The sequence below is a fragment of the Patiria miniata genome, unplaced genomic scaffold, assembly GCF_015706575.1.
Source record: "Patiria miniata isolate m_02_andy unplaced genomic scaffold, ASM1570657v1 HiC_scaffold_13, whole genome shotgun sequence".
Taxonomy (NCBI): Eukaryota; Metazoa; Echinodermata; class Asteroidea; order Valvatida; family Asterinidae; genus Patiria; species Patiria miniata.
The window spans coordinates 8,752,768-8,777,081 of NW_024037051.1; the positions used below are offsets into that span (position 1 = coordinate 8,752,768).

At 39.8% G+C, this 24,314-nt stretch overlaps 1 protein-coding gene across 1 annotated transcript in view; it reads left to right on the top strand.

Annotated features, from left to right (window-relative positions):
• The window catches only part of LOC119721559 (titin-like), a 38,877-nt gene that overhangs the window by 1,840 nt on the left and 12,723 nt on the right, over window positions 1-24,314 (top strand). Inside the window, exons 4-26 of the mRNA XM_038191640.1 lie at window positions 294-884; window positions 1,528-1,821; window positions 2,405-2,995; window positions 3,691-3,987; window positions 4,646-4,948; window positions 5,844-6,146; window positions 6,696-7,001; window positions 7,795-8,097; window positions 8,562-8,749; window positions 9,543-9,657; window positions 10,150-10,452; window positions 11,095-11,397; window positions 11,924-12,514; window positions 12,947-13,243; window positions 13,592-13,743; window positions 14,085-14,235; window positions 15,185-15,487; window positions 16,127-16,423; window positions 19,866-20,168; window positions 20,690-20,992; window positions 21,608-21,910; window positions 22,737-23,039; window positions 23,514-23,816. Coding sequence (XP_038047568.1) covers window positions 294-884; window positions 1,528-1,821; window positions 2,405-2,995; window positions 3,691-3,987; window positions 4,646-4,948; window positions 5,844-6,146; window positions 6,696-7,001; window positions 7,795-8,097; window positions 8,562-8,749; window positions 9,543-9,657; window positions 10,150-10,452; window positions 11,095-11,397; window positions 11,924-12,514; window positions 12,947-13,243; window positions 13,592-13,743; window positions 14,085-14,235; window positions 15,185-15,487; window positions 16,127-16,423; window positions 19,866-20,168; window positions 20,690-20,992; window positions 21,608-21,910; window positions 22,737-23,039; window positions 23,514-23,816 — 7,203 coding nt within the window. The remainder of the gene's footprint in view (window positions 1-293; window positions 885-1,527; window positions 1,822-2,404; window positions 2,996-3,690; window positions 3,988-4,645; window positions 4,949-5,843; window positions 6,147-6,695; window positions 7,002-7,794; window positions 8,098-8,561; window positions 8,750-9,542; window positions 9,658-10,149; window positions 10,453-11,094; window positions 11,398-11,923; window positions 12,515-12,946; window positions 13,244-13,591; window positions 13,744-14,084; window positions 14,236-15,184; window positions 15,488-16,126; window positions 16,424-19,865; window positions 20,169-20,689; window positions 20,993-21,607; window positions 21,911-22,736; window positions 23,040-23,513; window positions 23,817-24,314) is intronic.

Genomic DNA, 24,314 nt, shown 5'->3' on the forward strand with positions numbered 1-24,314 from the left:
CTCTGTTTCTTCTTATAACCACTTTTCTTTTTAAGAGATTGCCACTGCATGGTGCATCTGCAAACCTTCTTTCAAGTTGTAATTTCCATCATGCCAACACCCAGTTTTGTTTTATATACGTTAAAAAACAGAATTATAAGAAATTATTTTCTTCATAGTGTTTTGATGGTAACAACTTTGTAGTGTCAGATTTCATTTGTTTATTTTTTTGATTAATTCTCTGTGCATTGTATCTGATTGGAAGTTTATTTGATGACAAGATAAACCAATTTATGACATTTTTCTTTCTGCAGTGGTTCCTGATGCCCCAGGCACACCAGACATTTCAGACATCAAGCCGTCATCACTGACGCTATCCTGGACAGCTCCTGAAAATGACGGTGGGTCTCCCATCACCGGTTACATCATCGAGAAGAAAGACAAGTTCAGCTCCCGCTGGACCAAAGTCAACATTTCCTCAATCAGAGAGACAACGTTCAACGTCACAGGCCTACAGGAGGGAGAGGAGTACGAGTTCAGAGTGACCGCCGAGAACAGAGCGGGACTCGGCAAGCCTAGCAACCCAGCGTCTCTGAAGATTAGTCCTCCGAGCGCTCCTGGCAAACCCGACTTAAGCGAAATCACCGATAAAGCCATCACCCTGAAATGGACTGTGCCCGAGTCCGAAGGTGGAAGCCGCATCACTGGTTACTTCATTGAGAAGTGTGACACTTCGAAAGAGAGATGGGTTAAAGTCAACCGGAGTGCCGTCAAGGAGACGACATTCAGAGTGGAAGAACTGACAGCTAAGACAGAGTATAGGTTTAGAGTCAGTGCCGAGAACAAGGCTGGTACTGGGCCTGCCAGTGAACCATCTGATGCTGCAGTGGCTAAACTGCCTTATGGTAAGTTCCAATTTCAATTAAAAATTATCAAAACCAAATAAATGTATTTTTGTCTATTCATCTACTAAATTTCTTCTTCGATTTTCCAAAAATTAGGATTTAATTGTTGTTTGTGATGTTTCTATCTACATTTCAAGCACTATGTAAACATCCACATTGAGATTAAACAACATATAGCAGTTATTTTTGTTTATGGAATATAAAAATCAGCAGGTCCAGCCCACAACAGCAGCAGTTACAAATTTAAAAATACTTTCCCTGAAACATTTCTGAGATATTACTGAAATAAGAGATGCAACTATTAAAGACAAAGCTGAGCTGGCGTAGTCATTGAGCTAAAAAAAACTTTTCAAAAAAATTGTTGAATAAAGACTTGAATTCTCAAAGATCATAGTATTAAAAAATGTACAAACTATGCAAAATACAAACCAAGGGTGCAAAGGTAGCATATCTATGAAGTGACATTTTATTCAGGCATGCAACGTTTCCTCGGATCCGCTGATTTCCTTGTTTCTTTCTCATGAATGCCATTACAATTTGAAAAACACTTTACAAAGTCTTGTGAGGTTTGGAATGTCCTTGTTTTTTTTTCTAAATTCCCAGTTGCATGCCAGTTTTATTGTAAATTTTGTTTTTGTGACAGATGTACCCAAATCTCCGAGCACACCAACCCTTAGCGACATCACCTCCAAGTCCATGACTCTGTCTTGGGAAGCCCCGAGATCAGATGGGGGAAGCCCCATCACCGATTACATCATTGAGAAGAGAGAACCCTTCGGCAAGTGGGTGCAAGTAGGCAAGACGTCAGACACATCGTACACAGTCAAGGGTTTGAAGGAAGGCCAGGAGTATGAGTTCAGGGTTGCTGCTGAGAATAAGGCTGGAATCGGCAACTTCAGTGAGGCAACTGATTCAACAGTTGCCAAAGAACCTTACGGTAATCATATCCAGATCAATTTTTTTTATTTGTTTCTAACACCTGTTTCAGACCAGCATTTTAGAGTCGATGGAACTGAATTATTCCAAAGAGTACTTAAGTTCATGAAAAGGTCAAACAGCTATTGACGATTGAAACAGCTAGAGCAACTAAGCCACAAATTGATTATTGTAGTCATTCAGACAGACTCAAAAGTCTGGTCCGTGGAAAATAGATACACACATTTGTCTGTCAGAAATCAAAATCTATTTCGGTTGACCTAAGTACCTGCTAATACTATTTGGTTTAGCTCAACTCTGCCATGCCAATCTGAAGTGCTGTTATTTATTTGACACAAAGATTGTTTGATTTGGGAAAAAAATCATTAGATTTTATATTTTGGATTTTATTATTTTGTACTTTTCTCAATTGTAATAAATAATGGTTAAATATTCAAGAGTCAGATTGCCATACCTGATATGGCAATGAACTTGAGCATTCAGACAATATCGGTGATGGCTTGGAAAACAAAATCTGTTGAAATTAACTAAATGATGACTTATTAAATTTTAACATCAATTTTTTGATTTTCGTTCATCTGCAGAGGTGCCTGGAGTCCCTGGAACACCAGATATCTCAGACGTAAAGCCGACCACCCTAACTCTTACCTGGACAGCTCCAAAGAGTGATGGCGGTGCTCCAATCACCAACTACATCATCGAGAGGAAAGACAAGTTCAGCTCTCGCTGGACTAAAGTCAACATCACCTCAGTCACGGATACCAGCTATAATGTCACCGGTCTCCAAGAGGGGACAGAGTACGAGTTCAGAGTGACAGCTGAGAACAAGGCTGGTCAGGGTAAACCGAGCAACCCCGCTTCCTTGAAGATCAGAAAGCCTGACGCTCCCAGCAAGCCCGATGTTTCTGACATCACTGACAAATCTCTCATCCTGACTTGGACGGCCCCTGAATCAGACGGAGGCAGTAAGATCCTTGGGTACATTGTTGAGAAGTGTGACACCTCAAGAGACCGATGGGTGAGGGTGAACAGGAGCCTTGTAAAGGAGACTACGCTGAGAGTGGAGGAGTTGACAGTGAAGAGCGAGTATCGCTTTAGAGTGAGTGCTGAGAACAAGGCAGGAACAGGACCAGCTAGTCCACTGTCTGATGCTGTTGTGGCCAAACTACCGTATGGTGAGTTCCAATTATACTTGGGAAAAAGAAAATATTCATCTTTATTTTTGTAATCCTAAAATGATCCTATATGATTAATCCCTGTAGAACCCACAACCGACCTGCCTGTTATTCCCTGTAACACCCCAAACTGCCTGAGCATGCTACCGTTTTATGGTTTCAACAGGGAATCAATACAAAGTACATGTAAAAGAATGAAATATTGATAGAAATGGGTTAAAAAGTAAACACTTTACTGGTATTTCTCTGAAGTATCTGCTTCTAGATGAAAACAAAGTTGATTTTTCTTTTCATCCCATGATTTCACTGTGGGAAAGCTTTCATTAAATTTGTTCACCTAAATTATTGTTTAAGATGAATATATTCCAGGGGCCAATTTCATAGAGCTGCTTAAGCACAAAATTTGCTTAAGCACAAAAACGTCTTGCTTAATAAAATCAGGTTACCGGCCAAAACTCCATGCGATTGTTATGCTAAGTAAACAACCGCTAAATACCAGTCACAAGCAATGTACATCGCATGGAGTTTTGGCCGGTAACCTAATTTTACTAAGCACTGTTTTATCGTGCTTAAGCAAATTTTGTGCTTAAAGCAGCTCTATGAAATTGGGCCCATATCTCTATAATTTTCCCCCTTTTTGTATTATTGGTGAAATATCTGTTCATGAATTCCAACTTTATAATATCAAAAAATAGACAAACCAGACTCGCCAAGCAAACCAACCATCAGTGACGTCACAGCTCACTCCATGACCCTGTCCTGGAAACCACCGACTGAAGACGGAGGAGCCAAGATCAAGGGCTACGTGATCGAGAAGAAAGAACCCTTCAGCTCCAAGTGGTCTCCCGTCGGTAACACAGAAGACACGTCCTTCACGGTGACAGGATTGAAGGAAGGGACTGAGTATGAGTTCAGAGTAGCTGCCGAAAACAAAGCTGGGATGGGAGCGTTCAGCCCCACCACAGCGCCTACCGTGGCAAAAGAGCCTTATGGTAAGTTTGTCATTTATATTTTTGGAAAAGGATGCGACTTTTTTTTTACATATTTGTTTCAGTGCTAATCGGTAAATGCTCACTTATAAATATCTGTTATTAATGATATCACAGATGGTTTTCCTCAACCGACTATACTGTTTAAGTGCTGTATTTTTAGCGCTGTCCAAGATCTTGTGAGGAAAGTGTCACGAGCTTGCCTGGGTGGGATATGAACCCCCAATCTCCTACTTACTAGTGCTTACTACAATGAAGGTTTTCTCACTAGCACTCATATAGCACTGGGCATTCAGAGATTATAAAAGTCAAAAGGCAAAGGCAAAATCAAGTATTTATTTAATTTTTACAGACAAAAAGTCTGGATAAAGGCCGACAGTACTTGGTGTAAAGATAGTAATAAAAAAAAAATACTGTGAAGTTGATCATTCCAGTTGTCATTTTAAACAAAAAAAAAGTTCTTTTAAAGTTTAACAAAGAAATTGACTGGAGCAGGTTTGAAGAAAGACAATTTGAAAAAAAAATTGTCAAGATTTTTTTTTATATTGGTGTATTGTTCTTAATTTGACTATTTAGGTAAAGATTGAAATGTGTACCACCTTAATGAGAAAAACGTAATTAAATCACGTATAAATAAATCAAATACTTCTTCAACTTACAGATGTTCCAGATGCCCCAGGCACCCCTGAACCAACAGATGTCACCGAGCGCTCCATCACCTTAACATGGACTCCACCACCCTCAGACGGAGGCAGCAAAATCCTTGGTTACATCGTTGAGCGAAAGGACGCCTACAGCACCAGATGGGCTAAAGTCACAAGAGACAGAGTTACAGAGACCACACTGAAGGTTACGGACGTCAAGGAGAACTCAGAGTACACGTTCAGAGTGATTGCTGAGAATAAGGCAGGACCTGGGAAGCCCAGCGAGCCGTCTGCACCTGTTGTTGCCAAACGTCCCTACGGTAATTTGTTCTTTTTTGGCCAATTTTCTAGGAGCAAAGAAATGTTTTCCTAAGCGTGAACAGAATATTTGCTCAGCAAAAGCAGGTTACCACGCAAAACATATCCTGCAGTGTATATTTCTTACCCTTGGTACTCAGTTTATTTGTGCCCAGTACATGAATTTTCTAAGCGATATTTTGTGCTAAGCAGCTGAATGAAATGTTTTCCCGGTTGGTTTCATACGACAAGGCCCAATTTCATGAAAATATTGAACAGAAATGCATATATCAGCTGAAAACAAGTCACAAGCAATATACACATCAGTAAATGAACCTGCATTTGCTAACCAAATGTTTTCTGTTGAGTAAGACTTGAAGATTTGCTGTAGCTCCATGTAGGGCAATTCCGTATTAATTGGGACGTACCTGTCAGACATTTTTATGAGTTGCTGTTGGAAAAGTGAATTTGATACATCACTAATAATGTGACATCTAATAGGTAGAAAGCAATTACAGACCAAAGTAAGGTACCACCAACTTAAGACCTTGTACATGTTTATCACGTGGTCAGACGTACGTTGTACGTAGTCAAATCTCTTTTGTGACTACGTGTGGTTTGAATAGAACCAGTTTGGTAATTCAACATTTCAAACAGTATGCCGTGTCCTTCTGTTTTCTGTGCTGAGCAATTCTGTGCTTGAAGTATGCTTGATATTGAACACTATTGAACACTTCTGGTTTTCATGCGCACTCTTCTGGTTTTTAGGTTTTTATGTGCTGAGCTTCTCTATTTATAAATTGTCATTTCTTTCGAATACTTCTGTTTCACAGACCTATTTGGTTTTCATGTGCTGCAAGCTAATTTCCCAATTATCACTTCTATGACTCATCACTTGCCAAAATTTTCTTTATACAGACGTTCCAGGTGCCCCGGGAACCCCAAGCATTTCTGACGTCACAGCCACCAGTGTGGCCCTCTCCTGGACCCCACCCCCGTCTGACAATGGCTCACCCATCACGTCCTACATCATTGAGAAGAAGGAGAAATTCAGCAGTCGCTGGAGTAGAGTCAATCCGACCTCAGTAACGGACACGACATTCATTGTTGAGAACCTCAAAGAGGGTGATGAGTATGAGTTTAGAGTGAGTGCTGAGAATAAAGCTGGAGTTGGGAAACCGAGTCAGGCTACGATACCTGTGGTTGCGAAGCCACCCTATGGTAAGTGTTCACCACCCCACCCCCCCCCCCCCCAAAAAAAAATTCAAGGAAATCTTGGTTTTAATTTTAAGACGGGATTGGGGTCTGGGATTATAATTTGTGATGGATTGGGTTTTGGACAATTCCAGTTTTAGAAATGAATAGGGGAAAAGATCCACATTGTTTCTTTTGCAAAGCATGTCTCCTCATCTTTGAAGGCACCGGTATAGTTCTAGAAATTGCAGGTTACGCTTGTTTCAGTTTGGCTTTCCAAAGTGATGCCTAAATAAATTATTGTGAACATCAAACATAAGTTCTACTTTTGAAATAAAAACTAAATTCTATTTCAGTGAGTCGCTCTGATTACATTTTGGTTCAGGGCCACTCTGGTATGATTATATTTTTAGATTATATCTTAACAATCTCCAAATTTTTACTTTTTGAAACGCATAAATTAATTAATTAAATAATTATTTCAACTTGTAAGACTGAGTTATTTTAAAATAGGAAAAATTTTATTTACTTGTACAAATGATTTACTTCTCTCAATTTGTACTGGTTTTGTCGTAGATGTTCCTGATGCTCCAGGCAAACCCAAAATCACCAGCACTACAGCCAAGACGGCCAATATTACCTGGGCAGCCCCACCGTCTGATGGAGGCAGCCCAATCAAGAACTACGTCATCGAGAGAAAAGACAGGTTCTCAACACGATGGACCGTCGTGAACAGAGATGAGACGGTGACCGAGACAAGCTTTGTGGTGAGAGACTTGAAGGAGGGTGAAGAGTACCAGTTTAGAGTAGCCGCTGAGAACAAGGCGGGAGTCGGGAAACCATCTGAGCCGTCGGAGCCTAGGGTCATCAAGCCTGCATATGGTAAGAAGAACAGTCTGCACAAAATGTTTTCAATCAGATCTTTCCTTAACGTAAAAGGATTAATGTTTACTGGGTTTATTTTTTGCTGTATCACCGTGGTAAAATACTCCCCTAAAAGACAGCTGAGCTTAATTCTATACATTAATTTTAGAAACTTTTTTGGGTGAAGAAAAAATTGGGGGGTCAAAACCAGGACCTTCTAATCAAAATCAACTCACTCCTAACTCCTCATTTGCACCGAATGAAAAAGATTCTAATTACTGTTAACCTTGGTCATTTCCAGGTTTCAAGGATAAAAAGTGGATGTTTGCCTGTACTCAAAGAGTTTAAATAACCTTTTTTTTTACTGCAGCATAAGTCGAAAAGTAAGAGTAGTTTCTTTCAGTTTCTTGGTTATGGATGAATGTTTTCAAAAGAAATATAGCGAAGTTTTCACAAGTCCTACAAATCAGTCCTAAGTCAGTCCTAAGTCAGTCAGAAGTCCTCCGAAGTCAATCACGTAACAATCTCAAGTCTAAGTTTACAGGCTTAACAAATGACTGTCATCATTCATCATCATTTCCATTTAACGTCCATTTTTCCCACGCTGTGGGGTGGGACATTGTCTTTCCTTAATGGCCCTGTTCCACGCAGTCCGATTTCTGACTGTGTAAGGCATATCCTTTATCATTGTCCATCTCCTGCTACTTGTGACCTTTCTTGTGATTGACTTGTGATTTGACTGGTGACTTGACTTGTGATGGACTTGTGGAGATTTGTGACTTGACTTGATTCTGGTTTCTTCTTTTCTCAGATGTTCCAGGAGCACCAGATGCCCCTACCCTCACTGACATCACGAGCATCACAATGACACTAACCTGGTCACCCCCACATGACGACGGTGGTAGTCCAATCACTGGCTACACCATCGAGAAACGAGACAAGTACACTACGAAATGGACCAAGGTCAACAGGTACTCAGTGACCGAGACAACACTCAAGGTGACCGAGTTGAGAGAAGGGACCGAGTATGAGTTCCGAGTAGCTGCTGAGAACAAAGCTGGAGTCGGGAAGTTCAGCGAGCCATCTCAGAAGAAGGTTGCCAAACAACCTTATGGTGAGTATCACAAGATTTGTTATTCTCTCTCGGAAATTAAAAAGATAGGGTTTGAACATGTACTATCACATAAATTCCTCATTCATCTTGAATTTTTCTTTTGATTTTTAACCTTATTAATGGCATTCTTCAAAGGCAAGTATCTTCAATAAATATAAGCTGAATGAATCCGCTTGTATGGTTTCTGGAAATGATAGTTTATAGTTTTTAAAGCTACAAGATAAAAAAAACTTGAATCAATACAATTATAGTTTGAAGTGTAAATCACAAGTAGGAAATCATATTTCAAATTTCTAATGACAGATTTGACTGCACTGGCATTTATCATTGAATTAAAAGTTTGGCTTGTTTGATTTTCAGAAGTTTGGTACCTCAAAATATTGACATGATAAACATAGTTACAACTGAAGTAAAGCCACTCCAAAGATTTCTTGATGAATTTTTCTCCTATCTTGCAATCACAGATGTACCAGGCATTCCCGGCACTCCAGATATCTCTGACATCACAGCCACGACGCTCAACCTGACATGGATAGCTCCCTCTAGTGATGGTGGAAGTCAAATCACGACGTACATCATTGAGAAGAAGGAGCAGTTTGCCAGTCGATGGAGCCGAGTCAACAAAGACTCCATCACCGATCTTACATACAAGGTACGTCATTAACAATATGCAATGCCCTGACACAGTTTATATGTTACACTTCTGGCATAAATTTGTAGATCATGCATCACATTAAATTACAGTGATTTTTATTTTACATTGATTCTTTATCATGAAATGATTAGCAGAAAAATGCATTGATAATTTCGAAAACGAGGAAGCATGATCCAATCTAAGCATACAAAAAAATGGATTAAAACAACCCAAAATTTAGGTTTTTAAAATGGCCGCAATTGAGGGTGGGGGTATCGTTTTGATCTTTTTTCCGAAATTGTCGATTGCCTAGCTCACAAGCTTTCATTTGGTATATAACTTACCCAGACAAAATAAAAAAATACTAATGAAAAAGGTCCCAGAATTTAACTCGGTCCAAAAACCTCAAAATTAGGGCTGAGTTTAAAGGGTTATTTTACATAAGTACAATTGTCAGTTCAGTTTCTCTACTTTTCTGTAATTTGCCTCTCACATTCACGTATAAAGCCAGTACATACTTCATACAAGCGCAAATGCAAAACCAACCTAAGTTTGACTTTGCAAAACATTCATCATGGAATTCACTGAAGTTTGTTCAATGTTTGAGAATTTGCGTTTGCTCGGAGAATGAACTGGCCCTACCACTCCAAGTTACTTTTCAGGAAAACCAATAACAGTGTGAGAAAAAAAAGTGAATATGTCAATGTTAATACAAGTATCAAATTTTACCTTTGCGTTGCTTTCACTACCTTAATAAGTTTTTTTGTTCTCAGTAAGTCTTACTGTCTGTGCATTGTATATATTTCTGTAGGTGAATAACTTGACTGAAGGCAATGAGTACCAGTTCCGAGTGACAGCTGAGAACAAGGCCGGTGCAGGGAAACCTAGCCAACCTACAGCAACAGTCATTGCCAAACACCCATATGGTAAGTGTCGGCATACCCAGAGTTATTCTAATTGTTCAAAACTTCTTACTGTATTGGTTGACTGGTTTGTTTTGAGAATGTGTTTATGTAATTGAGATGTTTACAAGCCTTGGCAAACTGAAAATAAGTTTTATCCTTTCTAAAGTCTGTGGAGTCATTTGTGTTAAACCTACAAGTTATTTGAAAGTATTGTATGCTTATGAGTATGTGAAAAACTAAATTGTAAATTCATGAAACCATAACACCACTAAAAACCACTGTCCCTTTTCCTTACACTGTTGAGCAATTTGGACTTGGTGGTATATTTTATGTGCCCACACAAAAAAGATTGTTATAATTTTGACATCATACGGGATGCAAATAATATTTTTTTAATTGTAATAAAGTACTTATACCTGGACACTTTTGCTCAAATTGAGTTTGCCATTTGGGGCAAACCAAATTTCCACGATAAATATTAATGTCACTGGATATATTTTAAATATATTTCAGGTGTTCCATTAGCACCAGGCACTCCAACTCTCTCCAACATCACAAGCACCTCAATGACTGTGACCTGGTCTCCGCCCGAGTCTGACAATGGCAGCCGCATCACCGGCTACATCATAGAGAAGCGGGATCGCATGAGCACACGCTGGACTAAAGTCAACAGGGAGACTGTGACGGAGACTACCTACAGTGTGACTGGCCTGACTGAAGGATCGGAGTATGAGTTTAGGGTCAGTGCTGGGAACAAAGCTGGGGTGGGAGAACCAAGCGAGCCGTCGAGATCGACTGTTGCCAAACCGCCATATGGTAAGAGATTGCCGTGATATTCTTAAGTGCTTCTGTCAACAGTTCAAGTCAAATGACAAGTCAATCATAAGTCAAATCACAAGTCAATCATAAGACAAATCATATGATGATTATAAGTCAAATCACAAGTCTATCACAAGTCAATCATAAGTCAAATCATAAGATGATCATAAGTCAAATCACAAGTCTGTCATAAGTCAATCATCCGTCAAATCACAGACCTATCATAAGTCAATCACAAGTGAAATCATAAGTCAAATCACAAGTCAGGGCACAAGTCAATCACAAATGAAGCCACAAGTAACGGGGGAAACATTTCATTAAATTTTGTTAACTTTTGTTCAAAACGCTTGTGACTTGACTGGAGACTGAATGACTTATGATAGTCTACTCCATTGTCTGCTAAATTCTTGCCTTTAAGAGCTCCAATATTTTCAGAAAAACAATTTGCAAACAAATTGGCAAACAATTTTTGATAAGTTGATATTTCTTAGGAAGTACTTTTTTATGTCAAATAATTTGCAAAGTATATTCACATGATATAAAGAAATATTTGTATGACAGTTTTTCTTATGATTTAATCTTGAGAAATCTTTTTAAACCAGCTTTATTTAAAAACATTAAATTTTCATAATCTCCAAGATGAACCAGATGCACCAGGCCAGCCATCCATCTCCAACATCACCGCCTCCTCCATGACACTAACCTGGACTCCGCCCCCTTCAGATGGCGGTAGTCCCATCACAGGCTACATCATTGAGAAGAAAGATCGCTTCAGTTCTCGCTGGTCGCGCGTCAATGATTACAGTACTCAGGATGTTGAGTACATTGTGAGTGGTCTGAAGCAGGGTTCCGAGTATGAGTTCCGAGTAGCTGCTGAGAACAAAGCAGGAGTTGGGAAACCCAGCGAGTCGACTGGCTACAAAGTGGCTAAACCTCAATATGGTGAGCAAGTTTTTTTTGATGCGAAACAATCTGATTTGATGAGATGACCCTAGATTTTAATGCTGAAATTGCTCTGGATTTTCCAAAAGGTCCTTTAGTTTTTTTTTAGTTAATCTTCTGATCTTTTCATCGTCAGTGCTCTTGACGTTTTTATTTGTAAAATATTTGCCATCTTGATAGGTGAAGAGATTTTAAAGAAACAGAAGATACATTCATTTTGTAGACCCTCAAACGACAAGGGTGTGGTTGTTTTGACCATTATAATCTATAAATTGCTTCATGCTGGCAAAAATTCCAAAGCAAATTGGTTACGTTGCTGAAAGAATTTGCCCTTAGTAAAAAGCTAAAAGCACATTTTCACTTGGGTAATTTTTGGCAGTAAATTTATTTTTGCCGTCAAATTGGCCTTATATTTGCTTGAAGCATGAACTGGCCTTATTTTAAGGTCAACTGCACACCAGGATTCAAGGGAAAAAAATAACATACTAAATTAATTTTTTACACTCTCCAAAAACCCTTTCCTCAGATGTGGCTGACTCACCTGGCACCCCAGAGATCACCGACATCAAACCGACCTCCGTGACCCTCAACTGGTCCCCTCCAGACTCAGACGGCGGTTCCAACATCCAGGGATACATCATCGAGAAGAAGGACAAATTCTCGCCCCGCTGGACTCGCGTCAACGCCTCTCTCGTCGAAGACACTAGCTTCACTGTCACCGGCCTCTCGGAAGGCCAGGAGTGCGACTTCAGAATCACTGCAGAGAACAAAGCTGGGCCGAGTAAACCGAGTAACATCTCTACTTACCACATTCAACCACCTGATGCTCCGAGTTGTCCCGAGGTCTCCAACATTCAGGAGAACTCTTTAACTCTCAACTGGTCTCCACCCCAGTCTGACGGTGGCAGTAAGATCACCGGTTACTATGTAGAGAAGAGGGATGTAACTAAAGACCGCTGGGTGCGAGTCAACAGAGCACCTGTGAGGGAGACTACGATGGTTGTTCCTGACTTGATGTCGAAGGCTCAGTACGAGTTCAGAGTGATTGCCGAGAATAAGGCTGGGCCTGGGAAACCTAGTGAGCCTACACAGCAGGTCTTGGTCAAACCACCTTATGGTAAGGATTATTGGTGTTTCTGTCTCTTTATGTGTAGATTATGTGAATTGGTATAATTGCCTGTTTAAAGTCCTCTTTAATGAGATAGGTACCTTGGTTTGCTTATTTCTTTGAGAGTCAGATTGGTACAACGACTCTCTCCTTACCTTTCTGTGACCCATGTTCAATGCCCACCAGGCGGATATGTGTATTGAGGTTTCAGTCCCAACCTGAATCCCCAGATGTTTGTCTGGAATCCTTTTCGAATTTGTCCCTCACCTTTAAAAGTTCTTCTCTCTCTACGTTTCTTCAGGTTTTGAGCTACAGTGCTGGGTACTTTTGAGGAACCCTTGGGTTTCGTGATACCAACAAAATAATTGTGATGGTTCAAATCATTTGCATTTTCTTGTTATTTGGAAAGCTTTAATGTATTTTATGATTTTTACTTAATAGAAATCCCAGAGTCTCCTAGCACTCCTGAAGTATCCGATGTCACCAAGACATCTGCCACAGTGTCATGGCAACCACCCACATCTGATGGAGGAAGCAAGATCCTTGGTTACACGGTTGAGATGAAGGAGCAGTACTCAACTCGCTGGACCGTCGCAGCCAAACCTCAAGACACGGAATGCAAGGTCACCAAGCTGACTCCCGGCAAGGAGTATGAGTTCAGAGTGAGAGCTGAGAACAAGGCTGGGCTGAGTGAACCAAGCAGACCTTCCAAGACCTTTGTTGCAAAGGATGCTTATGGTAAGTTAAGTTAGGTTAAGTTATGCTTATGGTAAGATATAGATAATTTGGGTCTATGCAATAATTGTTTACGACTGATTTCTCTCTAAAAAAAATTCACTGTTTCAATTTATGGATTTAAGTTCATCACCTCTCAGTGAGGGTATGCTGCATGATGGCCGGCAAAGACACTGTTTCATATTTACAACTGTTTTCCCTACTACTAGATTGCCATTAGTGCACACAGCATATAAGACTCAATTTATCTTTGCGTAGCCAGACATTAACTTTGGAAAAAACCTGTTTCCAAAACTATGAAGAAAGGATTTCAATTTTCAATCTGAAATCTCATTTCTTTAATTTCATCAGATGTTCCTGATGCACCCAGCCGACCCACTGCAAGCAACATCCAGGAGCATTCAGTAACGTTGTCATGGTCACCGCCAGCATCTGATGGAGGAGCTAAGATCTCAGGCTACATCATTGAGATGAAGGAGGAATTCTCTAGCAGATGGACTCAGGTATCGAATTAGTCTACAAATTACAAAAGAAATGTCTTCTTTGTAGCCCTTTTATTATCAAGGATTAATGAGAATTCATTTTTCTGCACGTGCCAATGGAAGGACATTTTTAAGATTACTGTTGTCATTAGAAATTTTTGTAAAAAAAAATCTTCGAAATCCTATATTATGTTTAACAAATTACAAGTAACAGATAAAGTGTTTTAAATTTCAGTCTCATTTGAGAGACCGACAAGTCTTTTAAAAGTATAAAACAGAACTTAAATATTTCCATATGGACCAGAGTTACACAAAATCAATTGCACATATTTGTACAAACTTCTTTTCTGACGTCCAAAAAGGTGACCAAAGAGCGTATCACAGACACTGAGTTCACAGCAACCAAACTCAAGGAAGGGACTCAGCACACATTCAGAGTGAGTGCAGAGAACAAGGCTGGCTTGGGTAAACCCAGTGAACCATCCGCAACAGTCACACCCAAGAAACCGTACGGTAAGTACCCACAACGTATCTAGATAGTACTGGGTTTTTTTCCAGTAGTTTTAAAGAATGTGTACCTTTTCAGACAGTGAAACTTGCCATTAACTATGTGCATGCTGTTTGAGATATTTCTCAAAAGAAACAAATGGTACCGCAGTGTGTTTCATACTGCATGGTACTTTTTACAGCGAAATGAATTAATTTTGGTAACAGTAAGGAACATCAAATGAATGTTATTTTAATTTTAACTTTTACTAAAGTGTACTTACATGTACTTACTGTCACTTACAATAAACTATGAACCAGACCGTAGGCAAGAAATAAATGTAGTATAAATAAAACTGATAAAATGTTCAGTTTTGCATTAAAGTATCCATATAAAAATGTCTTAAACCATTTGTCCATATACTGCCCCAAACCTCTTGATTTTATTGATTCATCAGGGAATAAGTAAAAGGTAATACATTGTAGTAATACATTGTAATACTACAGTGGAACGTCGCTACATCGCTATACCGAACATTGTCCTTGGCTCCCTATTTTTGTGCCCAAAGCCTACCGAACATTGTAGTTAAAAAAATGTCAGCAGAAGAGTGACAAGTGGCTGTTATTTCCCCAAGGAATAGAAGGGATACGCCACCCATTGCTGTAGGTAGTAAGCTCAAAAACTGTGTAATTACATGATTCAATAGTCGGCAGGTGTTCAAAGTCGTCTTTCAGTAACTACCAGGGCGTGCAAATATTATTTATTGAAAAGTGAGTACCAGAGCACTGGCAGCTTAAAATCGCTTTACTGAACGATCGCTATTACGAACAATTTTTGTGGACCCAGCGATGTTCGTTATAGCGGCATTCCACTGTAATAGGATGCAAATCGACTTTGTATTGACAAATCAAGTTATCAAGAAAATATTGCTGTGGAGATATTTATTAATTTATTGTCACTTCTTCAATCTTGTAGGTGTTCCAGATGCCCCAGGCAAACCAGAAATCACAACCTCGACATCAACCTCAGCATCCATCACTTGGACTCCTCCGTCATCTGATGGCGGTAGCCCCATCACCGGTTACGTCATCGAGAAACGAGAAGGCGATATGGGCCGCTGGACCAAGTGCAGTCGATATGAAGTCACCGAGACATCGTTTACCGTGAGGGATTTGATGGAAGGGAAGGAGTATGAGTTTAGAGTCAGTGCTGTGAATAAGGCTGGCGCTGGTGAGCCTAGTGCACCGTCAGAAAGTGTGACTACCAAGCCACCGTACGGTGAGTTTACTGGACAATGGATGCATCTATGACTGCAGCTGTTACAATGTCTGTGACAGTTGAATAATTATTCAGGCTTCCAGGTAATTTACAGAGCTCATTCCAAGTCAATGACAAAATAATCAAAGGTTAATCACAAGTCAGTTACAATTTGAGTATTCCCATATCCAGTTAAAAACTTTTCAAATGCATTTTGAGAAAGACAGTCCTTTGTCATTGTTTGTCCCATATTACATGTGACTGGCTTATGATTTGACTGTGATTTGACTCGTGATTTATAAGATAATTGTCATTCACTTACACTTGCTGACAATGATACAAGTAGTTGTGAAGTAAAGAACGACATGAGGTGATCCAGTAGTTTACATGTTTATGGCCAGTAAATTAATGTTTTGAGTCACTGTAGAAAACCTTGAAATTATGAATTACGGTTATTGGAATTAGATCTCAAAATCTCAACTGAAATTGGTACTCAGGCTACCAGCATTTTCTACAGAAAAGCTGTTTTTCCTCACCAGAGTATAACCTTTGAAATGGTCCTCATAACCAAGCAAATGCAAATTTTATTCTAAAGATTTGCTCAATTTATTTACGAAAGAGCATTTTTAAAACAAAATTGTTTTAATTTACTCTAAACAGTGTCACCTGATGCACCCAGCACCCCAGAAGTTACTGACACAACGTCTCGCTCCGTCAGTCTGTCATGGAACAAACCCAAAGACGACGGCGGTGACAAAATCACCGATTACATCATTGAGAAGAAAGAACCGTTCAGCATCCGATGGACTGAGGTCGGGCGTACTCCAGACACTAGCCTGACTGTCAATGGTCTGAAGGAAGGGGAGGAGTTACAGTTCAGAGTGACAGCTGTGAATAAGGCGGGGCCGGGCAAACCGAGTCATGACACCGACAAAATTGTTGTGAAACCACCTTACGGTACGTTTCAAATTAGTCAACCTTATAATAATAGTGGAGCGTGGCCTAGTGGTTAGGGTTCGTGACTCATGATCAGAGGGTCGGGGGTTCGAATCCAGCTCCTTGTCATATGTTGTGTCCTTGGGCAAGCCACTCCACCCCTGCTTGCCTCTCTCCACCCAGGAGTATAAATGGGTACCTACCAGGCGCGTACGCAGGGGGGGTGTTTTGGCTGTTAAACACCCCCCTTTGCCATGTAAAAATATGGAGGGAAAAGAGAGTTATGTGACCGAGCGCGGAACAATTACAAATTATGTGCATGTTCTCAACTTTAAGCTTTGAATACAGAAGACACTTTATAAGAGCAAGAGTATATAGGCCTATATGTATTTGAAACAAGTGAAACAAAATATCCCCTCATAATTTAAAAAACTTCTGCTAAAAAAAAAAACAGGGGAAAGTGGCCAGGAAACGCCTCAGATTGCACCACAGAGCATCTACGATCCAAAATTTCCCGGGGCCCTTAAGCGGGCCCCGGACCCCACGCCGTAAGTGCTTCGCGCTCCGCGCGAGCATTGGTCCTCCGGCCAAATTAATCCCGGGACATACCGTTATTTAGTTTTACTGTTGTGGATTTCCTCAGTTAACAGTTTTGTAAAAAACGGTCAAACGGTATTAAGTCACACACAAAAAATACTTTTTGTTGTTGTTTTTAATTGTAGAAAGCGTTAAACGGTTAGTTGCTTTATTTTTAGAGTGTTGTTTTACAAAATCATGACAATGACAAAACGGTCAATAGTCTTGCCGACCATTTTTTTATTTTAGGTTTGGCAATTAAGCAATGCACCGGAATGTTAATTAATGCGTCCTTGGGATCGAGTCATTGCCTGGGCCCCGCTCCTTACATTTCGTTCTCACGACAAAATTTGCGAATTGGCTATTGAAGAGCCGCGTCGACTTGAACCCCACTTTCCTTCAAAATGTCTGCAACTTCATCAAATGTCTTATTACCATCCTGTTTCCATTGTGAAAAGTAATGTCCTCCCTTGAAGTTTTCCAGCGCCATTTTGCTTGGAACTCTTTAAGCCCCACCAACTTGACTGAATCGCATGAGAAAGGGGTCAGGGTCCGCGCCAGGAATCACATCACGCATTAATTATGCCGAGGTAACACTTCTTCGTGTAAAACATGGTTCCCCTCCACCCCCTTGCCCACCGCCACAAAATGCACCACGGACTGTTAACCATGACACTGGAATAAAAAAACAGTCTGTATTTGTGTAATCTGTAAAACAAAAATCATTGATCGTTATGCTATAATGAATTTTACTAAACTTATAAAACGGAGAAACCGTATTTATCTTAATACCGCTTGTCGTTTTATAACACTGTAAAACGACAAAACGGTCGATGATTCGTTTACTGTTTTTGTTTTTGAGGAAATCCAAAACGGTAAAACGAAATAACGGTATGTCCCGGGATTCAAATTATGCTATAATTTCACCCTAGCGGTGCCCCCACCATTTTGTACCTTCAGCAGCGAATGGCTCTACAAGTGGCATAAATCCCTTTCCAAAATAGAAAATTGTGAAAAACTACGGAGATGGAACATGGTTCTCAACTTTGAGTACGTAACAAACTTTATAAACCACACAAAAAATAACAATTTAAAAGGAATTTTCGATGTTTAAAACGTTTTCTAAACGGTGGAAGTGGCCAGGAATCGCCTCAGATTGCACCACAGAGCATCTTAAATCCAAATTTTTCCGGGGCCCTTAAGCGGGCCCCGGACCCCACGCCGCAAGGCCTTCGCAGGTCCTGGACCCTTCATTACAATAATTCTAGGCCCCCCGGCAAATGGCAGTCTGAATCCGCTCCTGTGACCAGAGCGCATATGTATCCTGTATCTGAAGTTTGGCCTTAGGGGTGGGGGCGGTTTACACAAAGATTCCCAACGGATGAGAATCATGAAATCCAGAGGACGAAGCTGAGTGATTTTAGCCAATAACAAGAACAGATCATAGCACTTCGGCAGCCCGTGTCACTTTTTTTCTTGAATTTCTTTTTTTTTGGTTTAAATGCTGTTGAGGGAGGGGACTGCCCACATTGACCCCTTTACTCATATGTTCATCATACTCTAAAGACACAGAACATTTTTTCCCGATTTACTATGCTTTAGCTCAAAAAGATAACTGATGGTCGTGGGTTCCCGGCCCTTCGAGTTTAACCCGTCCAAATATACCCTCTTTTATTTCTGGCGCCAACACAAACTCCTGACTTTTATTTTAGCGTGAAGTTTAGCCCACTGATTTACCATCTTCATTTCTAGCGTCATAAAAGACGACATCCAATTTTGAAACACCCCCCTTGAAAAAATCCTGCGTACGCCACTGGTACCTACATTAGCTGGGGAGTAACCTGCGATGGACTGGCATCCCATCCAGGGGGAATAGAAATATTCTCAGTCGTTTCATGCTACTGAAACCGGAGATAAACGCCGGCCTGATGGGCCACATAGGCTTGTGACAGAATTTACCTTTACTTAATAAACTCTAATTTAAAGTACTGGTTTGTTATGCTTCATAACTGATGTGGGAATAAATGTGGGTTGGTTGGGATTTTGGTCAGTAGTTTTTCAACATTCATGGGAGATTTCAGAATTTGTTTCGTTGATCAGATGAATCAGGAACAATGCGATGGTGATTACAGAAAATTGAATTTTCCATTAATGACATCTGAAAATCTGTGAGGAAATGTCCCAAATTTGCTTGGGCAACACTTGAACCTGGGACTTCTTGCTTACTGGTGCAGTAAGCTTGTTGGTTTAGTTGGCTCAGTGAAGTCAATAGATTCTATAATGAAGTCTTCCTATTAAGATATTACGTATTTCATAGTGTAATTTGCAGTCTTAAAAGTTTTGAGTACATCAATTTGTAAATTTACATCAACAATGAATTTGTCGTATTTCATAGTGTAATTTGCAGTCTTAAAAGTTTTGAGTACATCAATTTGTAAATTTACATCAACAATGAATTTGTCCTTTCCAGGACCACAAACTAAAACAGGGTTTCCACAGTCATGGAAAATTCGTGGAATTAAAAGCTAACATGGAAAATCATGGAAGTTGGTTATTTTACTAGGAGTCATACAAAACATTGATATTCTACGAAAAAAAGTTAAGGAGTCATACAAAATGTTGATATTCTAAGAAAAAAGTTGAGGAAAAGTCATAGAATCCTGCACAACCCATATGTGATGATACATTTCCTCTTTATGCACGTATGCTCTGTACTTGCATAGGCTCCTAAAAGTGTGTATGAGTTGGTCATGGAAAGCTCAAATTTTGTCCTTGGAAAAGTCGTGGAATTTCATTTTAAGATTTTTGTGGGGAGCCCTGTTATATTAAGGGATCATCTTGTTAATACAAACTAAATGATTTATTTTTGAAACATTTTGCATTTCAGATGTCCCAGATGCCCCTGGCCAGCCAACAGCCACAGACGTCAACTCTACTTCCATGACAGTGAACTGGACCGCACCCAAATCTGATGGAGGAAGTCGCATCATCACTTACATCATCGAGATCAAGGAGCAGTTCTCCACGTACTGGAAGAGAGTCAATCCTCATGAAGTGACTTCAACTTCCTTCAAGGTGTCTTCCTTGAAGGAAGGTAACAGCTATGAGTTCAGAGTGAGTGCTGAAAACAAGGCTGGTGTAAGCAAACCGAGTCCAGTGTCGGAGACGTACACTGCTAAACCACCATATGGTAAGTGCTGTAGATTTGTCTTATTAGAATTAACCCTTGAAGAAAACACAAGGAAATTTAAAACATTCATGTAGTGATTTTTTAGTTATATGATATTAATTTTTTGTGTATTAGTGAGGTAGTTCCAAAAAAATTATGGTTTGTTTTAAGAATGAAAGCCGTCGTGGATTTCTCATTATTATGTTTTTACTATCAGAAAAAGAAATTAACAACAATTTACAGTTTAATAAGCATTTTATACATCATCTGCGTCTGTCATTTGAAAATAGAATTTAAAAAAAATATTTATCAAGTCATGTCACATTGTAAAAGGTACCAGTAAAAAAGGTGTTGAGAAATTGCATATTAATGCTGTTACGAAATCTTTGCAAAGTTTTGCAAATTGTTGCAAATTTTGTGTTCTCAGTTATATGAGCACATAAAATGAAAATTAATTTGTTGAATTTGTGAGGTAATTTGTTGAATTGGTAAGGTAAAACTACAAGCAATAACTTTTTTCACTTTTTTTTTTTCATTCCCAGATGTTCCAAGCCAGCCTGGCACTCCAGACATCTCCAACATCCAACCCACCTCCATGACTCTATCATGGGCTCCACCTACCTCTGATGGAGGCAGCCCAGTCACAGGCTACATCATTGAGAGATGTGACACCGCTAGCAATCGCTGGGTTCGAGTCAACAAGTACACGGTAAAAGATCTGAGTTACACCGTTGCAGATCTGAGAGAAGGCAACGAGTACATGTTTAGAGTTAGCGCTGATAATGCTGCAGGAGTCGGCAAACTGAGTGAGGAATCGGCGGCGAAGGTCGCTAAACATCCTTATGGTAAGTCAGACTGTTTGTGTTCAAATAAGACTTGTTTTTTGGGTCCATCACAAGTTAATCACAAGTCAATTCATAAGTCCAGTTACAAATACTTGAATAACAAATGAATGCCTTTGTCAAGGTTTATCTGAATAGTCTGTGACTTGAGTTGGGACAGGTTGATTTGTAATGGTTTCGCCTAAAACAAATTTGGTTCAAATTTGGTCGTGGGTATATTTTCAATGAAAGATAGTGGAGATTTAAATTGAGGTGATGTAATTTTTAGGAGGAAATTGATAAATGAGTCTTCCTTTATAGTTTTTGGTCACAGGCCAAGAGAATAAATCATTCCTGATATATGTTTAAATTGAAGCAAATGACTGATATTAGGTTTAAATTGTGACCCAGCCCAATAAACACATGAGCTTCTTTTAGTTACAATCCCTCGATATACAGTGGAAATCACTAAATATCTCAAAGTTGCCACTGCTGTAATGTCTATTTTCAGTAAGATGTCACGATAAAGAGTAATGGAGAGATATAATTTGCTCCTTCAAATGTAGATTGGAAAAATGTCGTTAAATCTCATTTCATGGGATGTGCTTATAAATACATTTGATAAAAATCATGTTACAGATATCCCTGGCGCCCCGTCAAGACCGCTCATCTCACACATCGACACTACCAAGATGACAGTTAGCTGGTCCCCACCAGACTCAGACGGTGGCAGTCCAATCACAAACTACGTCCTGGAGCGCAAGGACAAGTTCTCAACTCGTTGGATGAGAGTCACTCGTGATAGGATCTCGGAGACTGAGTTTACTGTTCAGGGTTTGATGGAAGGGACTGAGTATGAGTTCCGAGTAGCTGCTGAGAACAAAGCTGGATTGGGACCTGCTAGTGAGCCATCGGAGAGTAAAGTTGCTAAGGCACCTTACGGTGAGTTTGTAGGTTTAAGCTCAAAAATTTGTCACAGTAGCTGTGAGAAAGGTTGCTGTTAATCAAGTTTCTCGAATTGAACCCTCAATGTTAGTTTTATTTGTTCGGTCATTGATTTTATTTAATTCAGTTATGTTTTTAAATAGTTACATCAATGGGAATTAAATTACTTTTTTTAAATTATTTTGATATAAGAGATGAAGTCAGTTGCACCACAAGTCAAATTAAATCACAAGTAAAGTAAAAAAAGTTGGGAATAAACAATGACTGCCTTTGCCGTAGTTCATTTTAATGGCTTGGGCCATGACTTTTAAGTGGATGACTTGCAATGAGATTTTCTGGACTTATTTGGACTTTTAAATTTATAATTGCTTCAACCAGCTTCTGAATCTGTAGTCAATACAGTGTGGAGTGCTGTGGCCTCGTGGTTAAGGGCACTGGATTCGTGGTCCGTGGGTAAAGCTGCGGGTTGTGGGTTCGAGTCCAGCCGGGGTCATGGTGCGTGTGCCCTTGGACAAGGCACTTTGTCACTCGTTGCTTCTCTCCACCCAGGAGTAAATGGGTACCTGTGAGGGCAGAGATGGTTATTGTGATTGAATAAGCTTGCTTGCACCTAACAGGCAGCATAGAACTTTATACTCCCTAGGGAGCTGAGATGGTAATTGGAATGTTTAATTGGCCCAATGATCAGGGGTAATAATAATACTGTAAGCGCTGTGATTTAGTTTACTAATAAGAGCGTTCTTAAATGCCGATTATTATTATTATTATTATTAATACAATATAGCTGTTAAAAGGATTTTTTTTCCTGTCTTTTTACTTCCAGATGTTCCAGATGCCCCAGGCACTCCAGACATATCTGACGTCACCTCCTCATCAATGGTCCTGACCTGGGCTGAGGCTTCTTCAGACGGAGGCAGTCCCATCACGACTTACATCGTCGAGAAGCGAGACCGCTTCACATCTCGCTGGACCCGCGTCAATAAATACAACCTCACCGAGACCACGTACACCGTGACAGATCTCAAGGAAGGGTCTGAGTATGAGTTCCGAGTGTCTGCTGAGAATAAGGCTGGTGTGGGTAGACCCAGTGAGCCATCAAGAACTGTCAAGGCTAAGCCACCTTATGGTATGTTTATATCTCATTTTATTAGGACTGTTTCCTTATTTCTGATTTTGGTTTTTTTTGTTCAAAAATTCTTCGTCAAAGGTGTAACTGGCCTGATTGTGCTGAAAAAACCACACATAGAGGGATTTTCCATACAAAATTGCTTGGCACGTTATCGTTAAACACTATAACTATGCCTCTAAAGCACCAAAATTGCCTTTCTCCTTTGTCAAAATTACTCTAGTTTTATAGAAATTCTACAAATTACAGAGGATTTCCCAATTCTTTGGCAAATTAGGAACTCAGAATTTGTTGACATCCGCAACATAAACGGCCCTTGAAATTTGAGTTTTGAAAGTCTTGAACCTCCCTATTTGTTGATTTATATACAAATGGATTTTGCCACATTTTACTCTTAGTCCATTATGTTTGAAGACGAAACATTTATTACAAGTTGTTTAATCCCAAAACTTGTCCTGTGATTTGCATCCATAGAGTCACCATCATCACCAGCCACGCCCGTGGTATCCAACATCACACCCGATTCCATGACCCTCTCCTGGTCACCGCCCAAGACAGACGGAGGCAGCCCCATCTCCGGTTACTACGTGGAGAAGAAAGACCGCTTTGGGCTGCGCTGGACTAGAGTCAACCGTGAACCGACCCAAGACACGACGATGAGGGTACCGGGACTGAGCGAGGGCGAGGAGTACCAGTTTAGGGTGGTTGCCGAGAACAAAGGAGGTGAAGGGAAGCCTAGTGAGTCGACAGGGCCAACAGTTGCCAAGGCACCTTATGGTAGGAATTGTTATTGGTTTGTGATTTTTTGTTGGACAGTAAAACAATTAATATAATCACCGAGTGTTAGTTGTAACAAGTCTGTAAATTTGAAAAATCCAGTATTGGATTTTGCTCAAGTACGCTGACACAGGATTCTTCATATAAAACCTTTATTTGATTTTTCATGCATGTATTCATATGCATATATTGGTACAGTTCAACATTCAATTGACTTGATAACTGAATAAAAACCACCCATATTTCATTTTTTCCCTTTTTTTTTTAAATGCATCCCTCTCGACTGCCCTTTAGAATAAAACGACTATCAGTATCACCCATATTCTGATTTATTTTGAAATTTTTATTTTTGAGAAAAATTCATCTCTTTTGACTCCCCTCGTAAGAAAATAACTTTTAGTATATCTATATTCAGTAAGATGTGACAATATTTTCTATTTTTTTATTATATTTTTTTTATGAGAAAATTGCATCCTTTTTGACTCCCCTTTTAAGAAA